At 48.2% G+C, this 12,883-nt stretch overlaps 5 protein-coding genes across 5 annotated transcripts, besides 5 other annotated features; all 5 read left to right on the forward strand.

Moving 5' to 3' along the window:
* Window positions 1–12,883: part of a sequence feature (sequence corresponds to BAC RPCI93-5F10) that runs on past both edges of the window.
* Window positions 281–2,548, forward strand: Tb927.7.4050 (hypothetical protein, conserved; the record flags this gene model as incomplete). Its single annotated transcript, XM_840935.1, has 1 exon — window positions 281–2,548. The coding sequence occupies one exon, from the start codon at window positions 281–283 to the stop codon at window positions 2,546–2,548; it is 2,268 nt and encodes a 755-aa protein (XP_846028.1).
* Window positions 2,832–3,179, forward strand: Tb927.7.4060 (calpain-like cysteine peptidase, putative; the record flags this gene model as incomplete). Its single annotated transcript, XM_840936.1, has 1 exon — window positions 2,832–3,179. The coding sequence occupies one exon, from the start codon at window positions 2,832–2,834 to the stop codon at window positions 3,177–3,179; it is 348 nt and encodes a 115-aa protein (XP_846029.1).
* Window positions 3,560–3,922, forward strand: Tb927.7.4070 (calpain-like cysteine peptidase, putative; the record flags this gene model as incomplete). Its single annotated transcript, XM_840937.1, has 1 exon — window positions 3,560–3,922. One exon carries the CDS (start codon window positions 3,560–3,562, stop codon window positions 3,920–3,922), a length of 363 nt encoding a protein of 120 aa, XP_846030.1.
* Window positions 4,800–4,824: a sequence feature (AT_rich).
* Window positions 4,903–8,283, forward strand: Tb927.7.4080 (DNA excision repair protein, putative; the record flags this gene model as incomplete). Its single annotated transcript, XM_840938.1, has 1 exon — window positions 4,903–8,283. The coding sequence occupies one exon, from the start codon at window positions 4,903–4,905 to the stop codon at window positions 8,281–8,283; it is 3,381 nt and encodes a 1,126-aa protein (XP_846031.1).
* Window positions 8,852–8,879: a microsatellite.
* Window positions 10,084–10,108: a microsatellite.
* On the forward strand, window positions 10,294–12,261 carry Tb927.7.4090 (serine/threonine-protein kinase, putative; the record flags this gene model as incomplete). The annotated part of the gene is made up of 1 exon (XM_840939.1): window positions 10,294–12,261. One exon carries the CDS (start codon window positions 10,294–10,296, stop codon window positions 12,259–12,261), a length of 1,968 nt encoding a protein of 655 aa, XP_846032.1.
* Window positions 12,295–12,326: a microsatellite.

A 12,883-nucleotide genomic window follows, 5' to 3' on the forward strand; every position in this document is an offset into this window, starting at 1 on the left:
CAATTTGAGTTTTTTTTTCTTGTGCCGTGTTGGCTCCACTCTATTCGGTTCTCTACTTTTTTTTGTTTTGTTTTCTTCGACAAGGCGGATGAGGATAGACCTGGTGGCACCATTTCCGCTGTCATTTGTGGTTTCATGGGGAGAGGGACTGGAAACCCTACAAGCTTTTACAACGCAGAAGTGAAGATCAAACCAAAGTATAGCGTGATTGAGGAGTTTGAAAGTGTCAAGTGAGGCGTGCGGCTAGCCAACTTGCCCGTATTTTATCTAAACGGGTAGAATGATCCACAGCACCGCGATGCATCACTTCATCAGGACCTTCTCGTTGTGTCTGAACGTTAACTGCATTCCGCGGCTGCGATTTGGAGGGCTCACACCCGAGATTACTAATAATGTGCTGCAAGGCCCGTTGCTTACCCCGCATCGCACCTTTCTCAGAGCAGGTGCGACAACTATTCGCAAGAGTGGGAGTCGGTGTTTTTCCCACCAGCAAACATCGGCTAACTGCTCCGCGGTATCTTCGACAGAATCTGCGCAGCACTCCAGCCATGGGTTTCTTTCACCAAGCGAGTTGCTTTTCCAACTCGTTTCCCCCCACATAGCCAGTGCACCGTGTGTGTCGAGAGTTGCGCACGTTTACAGTACCATACCCAAGTCGTTTGATGAGGTAGTGAGTAACCGCCACCTGCCACCGTCCGTAGTTGAGCATGACACGCGTCGATGGCTTCGAAATCAGTTTGGTACCCTCAGCAGTGCGCTGAGGCAGTTGCATGTTACAAACTCCACGGAACACTGGGGTATTTACATCTCGCAGGACCACGTTTACGTTGTGAAGGCCTACAGCGAGGAGGAGGCTGAGGAAGCGTTTGCAACCTTCAATGCTGTTACTCACACTTGTGATGAAAAATTCGGTGAACCATCGATTGACTGTACGTCGCGGCAGCGCACGTCGTTGTGCGAGAGGGAGAGTCTTTTGGAGGTGTTTCAGCCCGTTTTTCCGAACTTCACTCCCCCTCCGCTTCCCCCACCGTCACAGCGGCAGCGTAGTTTTGCTGGGAAACGGAAGAAGCATGTGCCAGACGGTGTGTTCACCCCTCAAATGCTCGTTCCGTACGTTCCTACTTTCTTCGTGCCAATGTCAGAACTCCTTCAGGAGCTGCCAGAGGGATACACTGCGGAGCATATTGAAGGTCTCTTCGCAGCGACGGGGACTTTGGAAATCGTGGAGCTTGAGGGTGAGAAGTTTGTGCGGTTGCATGGTGGCAATCGGTTTTTGGATTTCACACTCGATGGAGCGGGTATTGCTGCACATGAGCGGTGGAGGGCTTACCAGCCTGACCCTTTTTTGTGCCAGTCTTTCTGCCGAATAATGTCAACCTCTGCTCATTGGGTTTCCCTTCGTGTGCTCATTATGAGGTCCCCAACCGCACTCGTCGAGGCCCTTCTGCCGTTAAGGGGCTACAAGACTTTGCTTTTCTTCGCGCAAATGCAACATGTCTTCTGTTTTACACCGAGGGGTGAGGGGGAGGTGTGCCGTGCTGCGTCTGTCACCTGTCTCTCCTACCGCGACAGTCCAACACCGGCGGTTGTGTCAGAACTTGTCGGCTTGCTCTCGGGCCAGCGAGCGTACATTACCGATTTGCAGCGCTGTGATAAATATAACAATTCCGGATGCATTTGCATATCGGATCACGCCAAAACGCAGATAATCATGTACTATGGCACACTTATTAATTTTTTCCGTGTCCATGGTGAGATATTTTATGTTGAGGAAGATTCCCTCGTAGGGCTCATCTCTGACAGGAAAATTACAACCAATACAACGAAAACCTTGGAGGATAAGCTGGAGGATGCACTAATGAAGAAGGATCGCCGTACAGCCCAAAAAGTACGACGCCGCATGTCACTGGAGCGAAATCCAGACAGTCCGTACACTGACCGAGAGGTCCTATTGGACGCCATCTTGCGTTACTTGCCGAGGAACCGTTCCATTTCCCTCAATTTTCTCTTGAGGTCCTTGCCGCTCTCCTTGTCTGACTTCCTTCCTAACAAACCCCTTGCACTCTTTCAGCAAGCTCCGGAAAAGGTGCGTATTTTTGAGTACCGATACCGTCATCGATTGCATCTTATTCGTCCAGGCGTACCGCTGCCGCCTGGCGTCCTTCGAGATACGTATACAGAGCAGGAGTTGCTCTTCCTTTGCGCGGCTGAGCTCCAGCAGCAACCTCGTTTCGCCGTGGACGTTTATGGGCGCCTTCCCTACGGAGCCAAGGAGGTCATTCGCCTCCAATATAAGGGGCTTCTGGAGCTGCTGAAGCCGCATCCTCAGTACTTTACCGTGGTGTTTAAGGACTCCCTCCGTATGGATTCACGACAGGCACTCGTGACGCTCATACAAATGCCCCCATCGGTGGGCCTTACGGAGGATGACTATGGCGCCCATGTTCCAGACGATGCTGTCCTGCAGCAACTTGAGGCAGAAGATAGGGATGCACTGGAGGCACTACCAGATGAAGTGCGAAAGACCATTCGCCAGGGTAATACTTGACAACGATGATGGTGAGGAGGCGAAAGTGATGGTGCAGGTCGACGCGGTTACTTCATAACCGAACGCAACACATTTGTAATTTTTTTTTTTATCTCTGCTTAGTGGGTTGCAGGGTGTTTGTCGTCGATGTCCGTTCTGGCGAACTGCCATTGCATTCTCGATTCCTTGTATCATCTCATCCCTTTTCCTCCCTTTTCGTGCTTCCACTATTTATGTACAAGATAATCTTCGTTATTTCACAAGCAACATACCAAATTTAAGGAAAAATAAAAGACATTCAAACATGTCCGATATCACGTACGAGAACGGTTCACCGACATACACCGGTAACACCGTCCTTAAGTGCTTCAGAGAGAATGGCAACGGCCTCCTCTTTCGCATCGTCAATGATGAGGAGAAGAAATGGGCATTCTACAATGATACCAAGGGCTACAACATGGTGGTGAAAGTTGCTTTCGGTAAGGACAGCACTGTTCAACCCCTTGGCAACACCAAGATGGAAAAGGACACTGCTACTGGCGAATTCAAGTGCGAACTCGAAATTGCGCCGCTGGCGACTGAAATGTTCATTGAGGGAGTGCCCAACGGATACAAAATAAACTTTGAAGCCAATCCTATTCCTCAGTCATGAGCAAGATGCGGTTATACATGCGAGTCCAGCAGATGATCGACAGTAGGAATGTAGTTAGCAGAAGAATTGATTCGCCCCATTTTTTTCCTTTTTCTCTCCTGGTTCTTTTGTTCTTGGGGGTTGCCGAAAAAATGCGCGACCCAAAGCACTTTATACTGTTATATCAGAAGAGTTCCCCTCTGTATGCGGCGTTGGCGCTTCCATACGTTGCTGTCCGGCGCGTCGTGCATTTCTTTCTGGTGCCCAGTGTATTTTCGAGTTTTTGTATCATCTCATCCCTTCTCCTCCCTTTTCGTGCTTCCACTATTTATGTACAAGATAATCTTCGTTATTTCACAAGCAGCATACCAAATTTAAGGAAAAATAAAAGACATTCAAACATGTCCGATATCACGTACGAGAACGGTTCACCGACATACACCGGTAACACCGTCCTTAAGTGCTTCAGAGAGAATGGCAACGGCCTCCTCTTTCGCATCGTCAATGATGAGGAGAAGAAATGGGCATTCTACAATGATACCAAGGACTACAACATGGTGGTGAAAGTTGCTTTCGGTAAGGACAGCACTGTTCAACCCCTTGGCAACACCAAGATGGAAAAGGACACTGCTACTGGCGAATTCAAGTGTGAGGTGAAAATCGCCCCCCTGGCGACTGAAATGTTCATTGAGGGAGTGCCCAACGGATACAAAATAAGTTATGAAGCCGATCCTATTCCCCAGTGGAAATCCGTTCCCACCTAAGTAAAGATATCGGGCAGTCGTGAGGAGGAAGGGAAGGGGGAAAAGAAAAGTAGTGAACACCTGTTGGTTAACTCAAGGTGAGGGGACCACATACAAAGGGAAAAGGAAATTAAGAAAGATTGTATGTTACCTTTTTTTTTTTCAAATTGTTACTCCAAATAATATGTTTATAGCCTTTTCCCTGTCATTATTTTTTTTTTGACAATTCTCTACTTCCTTTCCTTTTCCCTTCCCCCTTGTTCTTTTTCCTCTTTTTTTTTTCCTAAATACTCGCGTGAGCGCATCACTCTCAACTAATTCGGCGAATGTTTTCTTTTTTACTTCCGGTTGATATCATTATCATTACTTATTTTAGTCTTTGTCCTTGTCCCTTTTACTTTTTGTGTGCGCATCGAACTGTAACTCAACGTTGAGCGCGAATCGAAAAAATAAAAAAAGGGGGAAGAGGAGACCACCACCACCCCCTAAAAAAAAAAAATAAACGTTAAGAAACTGGGCAAAGAGAGAGAGAGAGAAACAAACAAATATGAAGTGGAGGATAAGGGCAGCAGAATCTCACTTCTGAAGCCAATGTATGCAACGCAGTTCGGTCGTACCCTGCATTAAAAATTTTACCCATGTATTAGAGTTACATGCGCATATCTCAGAATCATGTCTTTCCACTTGTTTTGGTACTGGCCACGATTTTACGGGCGTATGTCTTTTCCTTCACTATTTTTTTTGTTCACGTCCACACGTGTGTTCGTTTTTTCTTTACTCACGATACCGACCGGTAAGTTTTGTTGTGCCTGTGCGAGCGTTCCTACGTAGATTTGCACATTTATCGGGTAGTGTTAGCTCTGGCGATAGCGGTTGCGTCGCCATGTCGAACTTAAACTATTATTATTATTATTTATTATTTTGCGCTAGTCCAAGTTTGCTTCCGCTTTTTTGTCCTTTTATTTACTTATTTGTTTAGCGTCATTATCGTAGTTAAAGTGATGGCAGATGAACTCTCCCAGTTGGGTGTGAATTGGGTAGAGGAATCTTTGCTCCGTCAAGATGTAGAGGCGAATGTGGAGGCACGAGCTGATGCCGCCGCAGCTGCGGATGAGGCTGAGCTGCAAAGGCGATGGGCAGCACTGGAGGAGGTGGAGCGCACAGTGGCTAATATTCAAGAGCAACTTTCCAAAGTCGTTGCTCCTGTGGGCACGGCAGCTCACAAAATAGTCGAGGAGAAGGAAAGCGCTTCCGTGCTACAGTTCTCCCTGCTGAAGGCACAAAGAGAGTTGGAAAGTCGTGCGAAAGCGCTCCGCAGTTGGCAGATCGAATGCGAGGCACGCCAACGGCGGCGTGTGGAAGAGGCGAAACAGCGTAAGCAAGTGACTGAGCAGGAGGCAGTTATGGCCAGAATGCGGAATCGTTTGAGTCGTACCCTCCAGCCGGTAGCGGACGTTCAAGGACTACAAGAGGGCGTAGGGAGTGCGGAGAGGGTTCCCGCGTCGACTAACCATCACGATTACCACGATCGCCTCACCACGGGCATGGGCTCGACACCTCAGGTGTGGTGGAATGGGAGAATAGGCACACCTAATGGAGCTGCAAGTGTGACTCACTCGAACATTTCAACGCCTTCGCGACGTCAACGCCTGTCATCGTCAACTTCTGCCGATGTGCCATTAACTCCTGCACAGTATTCCTGCGGCCCCGTTCTTCCATCAGCTTATCGAGTGACGCTGACGCCAAGCGATGTCCGCTCCAAGTTGCAGAAATACGCAGATGACAGCGACTTAAGCATTTACAGCGCGCGGTGCCGCAAGCGGAAGCGGCTAGAAGGAGCTTTAGCGGGTCTAGCAGCGTTAGAAGCTGGAGTGGCCACTGCCAACGGCGAGATCAAGGAGGAGGATACCGATGAAGACTCGGGGGTTGTGGTGAAGTGTGAGGGTATTGGCATGAGTAGTTTCCCCAAAGTGAAGACAGAGGGTAGCGCACATGAGAAAAGTGGAACCTCATTGCTGGATGCCATAGATGTCGATGCGCTCATGGAGGAGTCTGATGATGTGGCTGTTGAAGTGCTCCAAAAAGTTAAGAAGGAAAAAAGGGCATCAGCAGGCGGTAGAAAGCACCGGGAGAGGGAAAATACCACGCAAAACTTTACGGACAGGCATGATTCCATTGAAGTCTTGCGTGGTATTTCTTTGGCATCATCCATTTATCAAAAATTGTTCGACCACCAACGGGACGGATTGAGGTGGCTGCTGAATCTTCACCGACAGCGTGTCGGTGGGATTCTGGGAGATGACATGGGACTCGGGAAAACTATTCAAATAGCAGCCATGTTAAATGCCCTAAATCATTCCAACCAACTTCGTGGACCCTCTCTAATTGTTACACCGGTCACAGTGCTCCGTCAGTGGGTGGCAGAGATGCACCGATGGGCTCCATACGTGCGTACCTGTGTTATGCATGCCAGTAGTGCTTCCACTATTTCTCGCGAAAAGCTCATTGATTCGGTTCGAGGCACTCCAGCAGTGCTCTTAACAACCTATGCGGCCGTTCGTGAGCACTGCCGGTTGCTTCACAACGCATGTTTTCAGTATGTTATTCTTGACGAGGGGCACAAGATTAGCAACCCGGAGGCTACTGTCACAATTGCTGCCAAGTCGTTTCCCACACCCCACCGGCTCATCCTCTCTGGAACCCCTGTGCAAAATACACTCAAGGAACTGTGGTGCCTGTTTGACTTCGTTAAACCAGGCCTACTGGGTACGTTGCGGAGGTTCGAGGAAGAGTTTGAGGTGCCAATCAACGCCAGTAAGAATATTCGGGCGTCACCTCTCGCTTTGGCCACAGCCGCCGAGACTGCGCGGGTGCTGCACGAGAGCATCTCCCCGTTTTTACTACGTCGACTGAAGAAGCAAGTGATGAGCGATTCTTTACCGGAGAAATACGAACGTGTTATTCGGTGCCCACTCAGTGATTCCCAATTAGAGGCGTATGTTGACCTCTTAAGTTCATCACGCGTGCAGAGGTTGATGAGTAACACCCTGTCATACACCCAGTTAATGGGTGGGTTGGACCGTGACGGGCGGGATGCAAGTGGTTGTCTGCACATCGCTGGCAAGCGGTTCCAGTTGATGCGTGATAAAGAAAACAAAGGCGTTGTTCGGCATGAGCTGTTTTGCGTGATGCACGAGTTGCGACAAATATGCAATCACGTGGATATCTTTCACATGCGACAAGCAAAGGACTTCAACTACACCGACGATATGGAAAACAACTTCTTTCTCGATGTTGTGAATGCCCCTACCGCCACTGCAAGGAAAGCGGGTGGAAAAGGCACGACACATTTTTCGATGCGCAGTAACAGGCCGGTAAATTATGAAGGTAGCAGTAAACTTCAAACTCTTAGACAGCTGCTGAAGTTGTGGCAACGGGGTGGACAGCGTGCGCTGGTCTTCTCCCAGACGCGTGCCATGCTAGATATTATTGAAAATATGTGTGAACAAGAGAGCCTTACATATATCCGCATGGATGGTACCACCAATAGCTTACGACGGCAGGAACTCATGGATCGTTTCAACGAGGATGACAGAATCGTGGTGGCGCTGCTTACCACACGTGTGGGTGGCGTTGGGGTGAACTTAATTGGTGCTGACCGAGTTGTGATATTTGACCCTGACTGGAATCCGGTGACGGATGAGCAGGCGCGTGAGCGGGCGTGGCGAATTGGGCAAACACGCGATGTGGGTGTTTATCGTCTCATTTCTAGCGGAACAGTGGAGGAGGCGGTGTTGCGACGGCAACTTGCCAAGACGTATGTGACCGAGAAAGTTCTGCACGATCCAAAACTTCAACGTTTCTTCTACGAGCAAGGTAGTCTATCAGAGTCGTTCTACCTTGGCGTCGAGTATGACAGCCGGGTGCCACTAGGGAAGAAGCACATCGTCGCTGCACAAGAACTGTTTCCACTTTTAAAGGAAGAACACAATAATGAGGAGGTATTTGCGCTAACAGCGGTTGGGCATGAGCGGAGAATCCGAGGGACTGAGGAAGAATCAGGTGGGGCTTCTGTGAGGGCGAAGTCAGAAACAGAAAAAACTGCTGCTGCTTCCGTGTATCGGGTATGTGCTCCACGGGAGCTTTTTCCTTCTGCCACCACAACGTCACGAACATCTTCTTCCAACATATCTGAGACGTCATTGCTTCAGGATCTCGTTGACGGCAATCATGTGCGGATCTCTGGTGTTGACAGCACAGCACAGCGACTCGCGTGTACGTCAGCGTCCCATGCAATGTTGCGTGTGTCGAATGTCATCCGCACGTTCGAACATCAGACACAAGAGGCATTTGCGAGGCTTCCCAGGGTGGAGGGATCGTAAAGTGACCTTTTCCCCTTTTTTTAAAGAGGAAGTTTGCCCTGCTCGCATCCGTGCGTGCGTTTCGAAGCTTCATTGCACGGTGCTGTGGCGGATGACCATTGTTGACGGCCGCGTGGCGGTTGATTGTTTGAGAGAGGTGGCTTCCGCTATGATCGGGGACGGGGAAAAAGTTGAGTGATGAACATATATATATATATATATGAAGTTATACCCGACCCCTTACAAGCTGAAGTGTGTACCGACGAGCGTCAGGACGTTTCCTTTGTAAACAGTTTTGTTTTCCCTTTCTTACTTCCAGTTTTTGTTACTATCATAACATTTCGTTGGAGCACTTACTCACAAACGCTTGCGAGCGGTAGATGCCCATGACCTTCATAAAGCGCATATGCTTACTTCTGTATGTACGTTTGGAGGTAACTTGTAGTAACTGTTTTGCTGTATTGTCATTGTGTGGTGTGTAGCGCAACGGATACTTTTGCTTTGCTTCCTTCTTTTTCTTTCTTTACTGCTGTTAGCTATAGAATTGCAACCCCCCCTTTCTCTTATTGGTTGCCTGTTTGGGGCGTCGTATATATATATATATATATATATATATAATTTTTGACCACTTCTGACAGGGGTGGTCGTCCGCACGTGAAAGGGGAGGGGCGGAACGCCTGCGTTACAACGGGTGTGAGATAGAAGAAAAGGCGAATAGGAGAAAAAAGGGCCGGGCGCCTCTTATGTATTGCCCACACAGGAACATTTAGATCTGCCCGTTGTTTCACTAAGGAGAGAAAGCGTGGGGAGCCAAAAAGAAAAAAAATATTAAGAGAAGAGCCGCGCACCGAAATCAGCAGTACTAGAAGCGAAGAAGAAGGAGGTATCAAAAAAAAAAAACAAGAAATAAGAGAAAGGTAAATAAGGATAAAGGTGACGGAATACATAGAGGAGAGCGACGAGCAGTGTGAGGGACACACACGCGGTTGAACAGGAGAAGGAACGCAACGGATATCCGACGGGCCTCCACAAAAGAAATAATAAAAGAGGGGCTGAAGGGACCCACCGGTTCTCACAGCTTTCAATAGTTGTTTTTCTTCATTCTGGTTTGGAAGTGTCCGGTGGTTCACTGCTGTGTTTTGTCGAGTGTTGTTGTTATTTATATTCCCACTGTTACCGTCTATATATATATTCGCTTACTGTCTTTGTGCGGTGACTTAGTGGTGAGAAGATTGCATCATCATTATTATCACCATTATTGAGACTATTACGAGTATTGCGAATATTTATATTTTGGCACATCCCTTTTGAGTCCAAGAAAGGAGGAGGAAAAAAATAGAAAAAAACAGAAAAAATCGCATCAACTGATTTCTTCCATTGCTGCGATAGTAATAACCATATTTGGTGGCACCGTTGACGTGTTCTTTTCAGTTTTTTCATTCACCCTTTTGGGCTTCTGGGTGGCGTCTATCCAAGGTATTTAAATATTTTTTTCCCTCTTTGTTTCTTGTTTCTTTCCACCTTTTTTTGGTTTTTTTTGCGCGGGGTCTCTGTCCCACACCGACGCATACACGCACTAAAAAAAACAAAAAGATCCCCATTTCACCGTTGAAGGAGGTGAAGGCACACAAAAAATAAAAATAAAAGGGAGAGAGAAGGGTTATTGCTTCAATAATCGGAAGGGTTGATTGCACTCCGCCCACCAACCAATCTCATTTTTTTTTATTTGTGTTTTGTACTTGACTACTATTTTTTTTTGTGTGTGTGTGCGTGTATTTGTGAGGAACTGTGTGCCACTTAACTTGGAACGGAGGTGAGCGGGAGAGCGAGAGAGAGAGAGAGAGAGTCTCTCTGTGACTGTCTGTGTGTCTGAAAGAGGAATTTGCTTTAGTGGGTTTGAGCGCTGAGGAATCCATTTCCCCCAAAATGCAACAACAACAGCAGCAGCCATCACAAACCGCAGAGGCCAGTCGTAGCCGCCAGTGTAGCAGTTCGTTTGGGAGGCCATGTGTTGCTCTTTCATGGAATATCATGCAATTATACAAACGCATCAATAGCAAACTTTGTGAGGAGATGCGACGGCGCCCCACACGGTCCAGATGTAACGATGGCTACGATGACAAACATGGTCACTATTTTATGTACACAGGTGAGGAAATATGGGGACGGTACACCGTATTAGGTGCATTGGGACGTGGCAGCTTTGGAACTGTGCTGAGATGCTTTGACGAGAAGCATCAGGAACAGGTGGCGGTGAAGGTGGTTCGGAATGGGGATTACTTTCGTGCGCAAGGTCTGATAGAGGTGGACATCGTTTCGCGGTTAAATAACATTCCTGCATTAGACAATTTGGTTGTGCGGTTGAGAAAGGTGTTCATGTGGAAGAATCATTTGGTACTGGTGTTTGAGATGTTAAGCATGAATCTCTTCCAGTTAATCCAACGAACGAACTATAATGGTGTCAGTCTTGACCTAACCAGAAAGTTTGCCTACCAGCTGGTGCTTGTGCTGAAGCAGTTAGAGGAGCATGATCCACCGATAATTCACAGTGACGTAAAGCCTGAGAATGTCGTTCTTCGGGACGCAAGTCGCAGTAGCATTCGCCTTATTGATTTTGGAAGCGCCTGCTTCATGAGGCAAGGAGCAACACTATACAAGTACGTGCAGTCTCGTTTCTACCGTAGTGTTGAAGTTATATTAGAACTTAACTACGACACAGCCATCGATAGATGGTCCCTTGGTTGCATGCTCGTTGAGCTTCACACCGGTGTGCCACTGTTTCCGGGCAAAACAGAAGTTGATCAAATTGCACGCTTTACCGGCGTCCTCGGGCCGATACCCGACGATATGATCGAGCGCAGTGGGAAGAAGGATATATTTTTTCACGACAGTAGACAATCGCAACAACAACATCCACTGGGAACGGGTTGCCCTCCAGAAGATACCCCTGAGGAAGAGACATTACCCGCGGTTGGGCAGCGTCAGGAGGTTGTAGCATCACCATCACCAGTTATAGCTGCCGATGTGCTTCACAGTCTCTCAGCCGCATCGTCCGTATCTGCTGTGACAGCGACGTCGGGTCCGCAAGGGGCTTGCAGTAGTGGTGTTCCTGCAACTTCCGGGCCTTCCCCCACATGCACGACGGCTGCTTCTTTGAGTGGTCGAATTGTTACAAGAAACGCTACATGTGTGCCATGCAGTAGCACCTTAGGGATGTCTTGCCAAGGTGGTAGTGGCGCTAGCAATAACAACATTGCGAGTACCAAGGGGACCTCAGCATCGGCCACTTCTGCAGCGCGTCGCCCAATGACTGCTGTTAACATGACTTCCTCGGGTAAGAAAGGTGGTGCCGCACCGTCAACTGCAATGACGGGTGCAAGTCGGGGTTTGTCATCGACCCCTTCAGCGTATAAGATGCGTTTCCCCTCCTCGAATAGTTTAAAACCTCAGTCGAAGTCCCCATCTACCAGCAACGTAGGCGTCGCAAATGCCAACACAGCTGTGGACAGTGGTGGAGGAAACAGCAATGCAACTGAAAATGCAGGCCATTCCACAGCTGTGGTTTCTTCCCGTGCCCCCGCGTGGTCCCGCCCATCCAATTCAACTCCAAAGCTACGGCCGGCAGCGGGCGTGCCGGGAAGTGGAACGGGACCTCTTTTTGGTACTTCCACTTTGCCACAGGGTCGAGTTACCGCTCCGCAGCAGATGGAGGCAACAACGGCGAAGAGCCCGTTTACACTTCGGGTTCCTCCGACTCCCGAACAATGTCAGAGTCTCGCTGATATTATTGGTGTTTACACGGGAGGGCCACGAGGTTGTCGTCGTGGTCAAGCAGGACATGATGTTAGTGACTACCTGGTGTTTTTAGACTTTATCCAGCGGCTACTCTGCTATGACCCAAAGGAGCGTTTGAGCTGCGCTGATGCATTAAGACATCCTTTCTTATCAGCTTTAGAGGTGCAAAGGCAGTGGAAGTATTTGGGCGTTGGTTCCTCTTAGTGGTGGAACACGGTTGTAGGTTCTAATACGCACATATATAGACATATATATATATATATATATATTGTACACACCATTTTGTGGTCGGTTTTTTCCATTTTTTTTTTTAAAATGCGTGTGTTACCGGTGTGACTTTGGTGGAAGGAACTCACTAAAGGCAGTATCAGCTGGTATATCGATAGATGAACGTGTGTGTGCGTGTGGGAAACAAGCGTTATATCGTCATGAATGAATGCATGTCCGCGGTTGCGCGTGTAATTGTGTCTGTGGGTCTGTTGGCTCACTTAATGAAGCACGGGGAGAGTCTTAGCGAAGCGGAATGGAGGAGGATGAGGAGGGTAAGGTTGGTAATTCTCATTTCTTTGTTGTTTTTGCCTTACTTCAAAAAGAAAAAAAAACTCCTTGCCTCTAAATTGGCGTTGGAAATACTGGTACTCGTTATATTGAGGGCGATGGCATGCCGTGGGAATGGTTTCGACGTGACTTGGTGGTCCAATTGCGGTTTTTGTTATTTATCACGGTGGTGAGGCTTTGTTCCTGCTTTGTCCCTGAAATTTTCCCCAAATTCTTTTTGTTTGTTTAGTGTTTCTGCGATTATTTGTCCCCGAATGTGCGCGCTTCT

This window comes from Trypanosoma brucei, chromosome 7 (genome assembly GCF_000002445.2).
Source record: "Trypanosoma brucei brucei TREU927 chromosome 7, complete sequence".
In the NCBI taxonomy this organism is placed as follows: domain Eukaryota; phylum Euglenozoa; class Kinetoplastea; order Trypanosomatida; family Trypanosomatidae; genus Trypanosoma; species Trypanosoma brucei.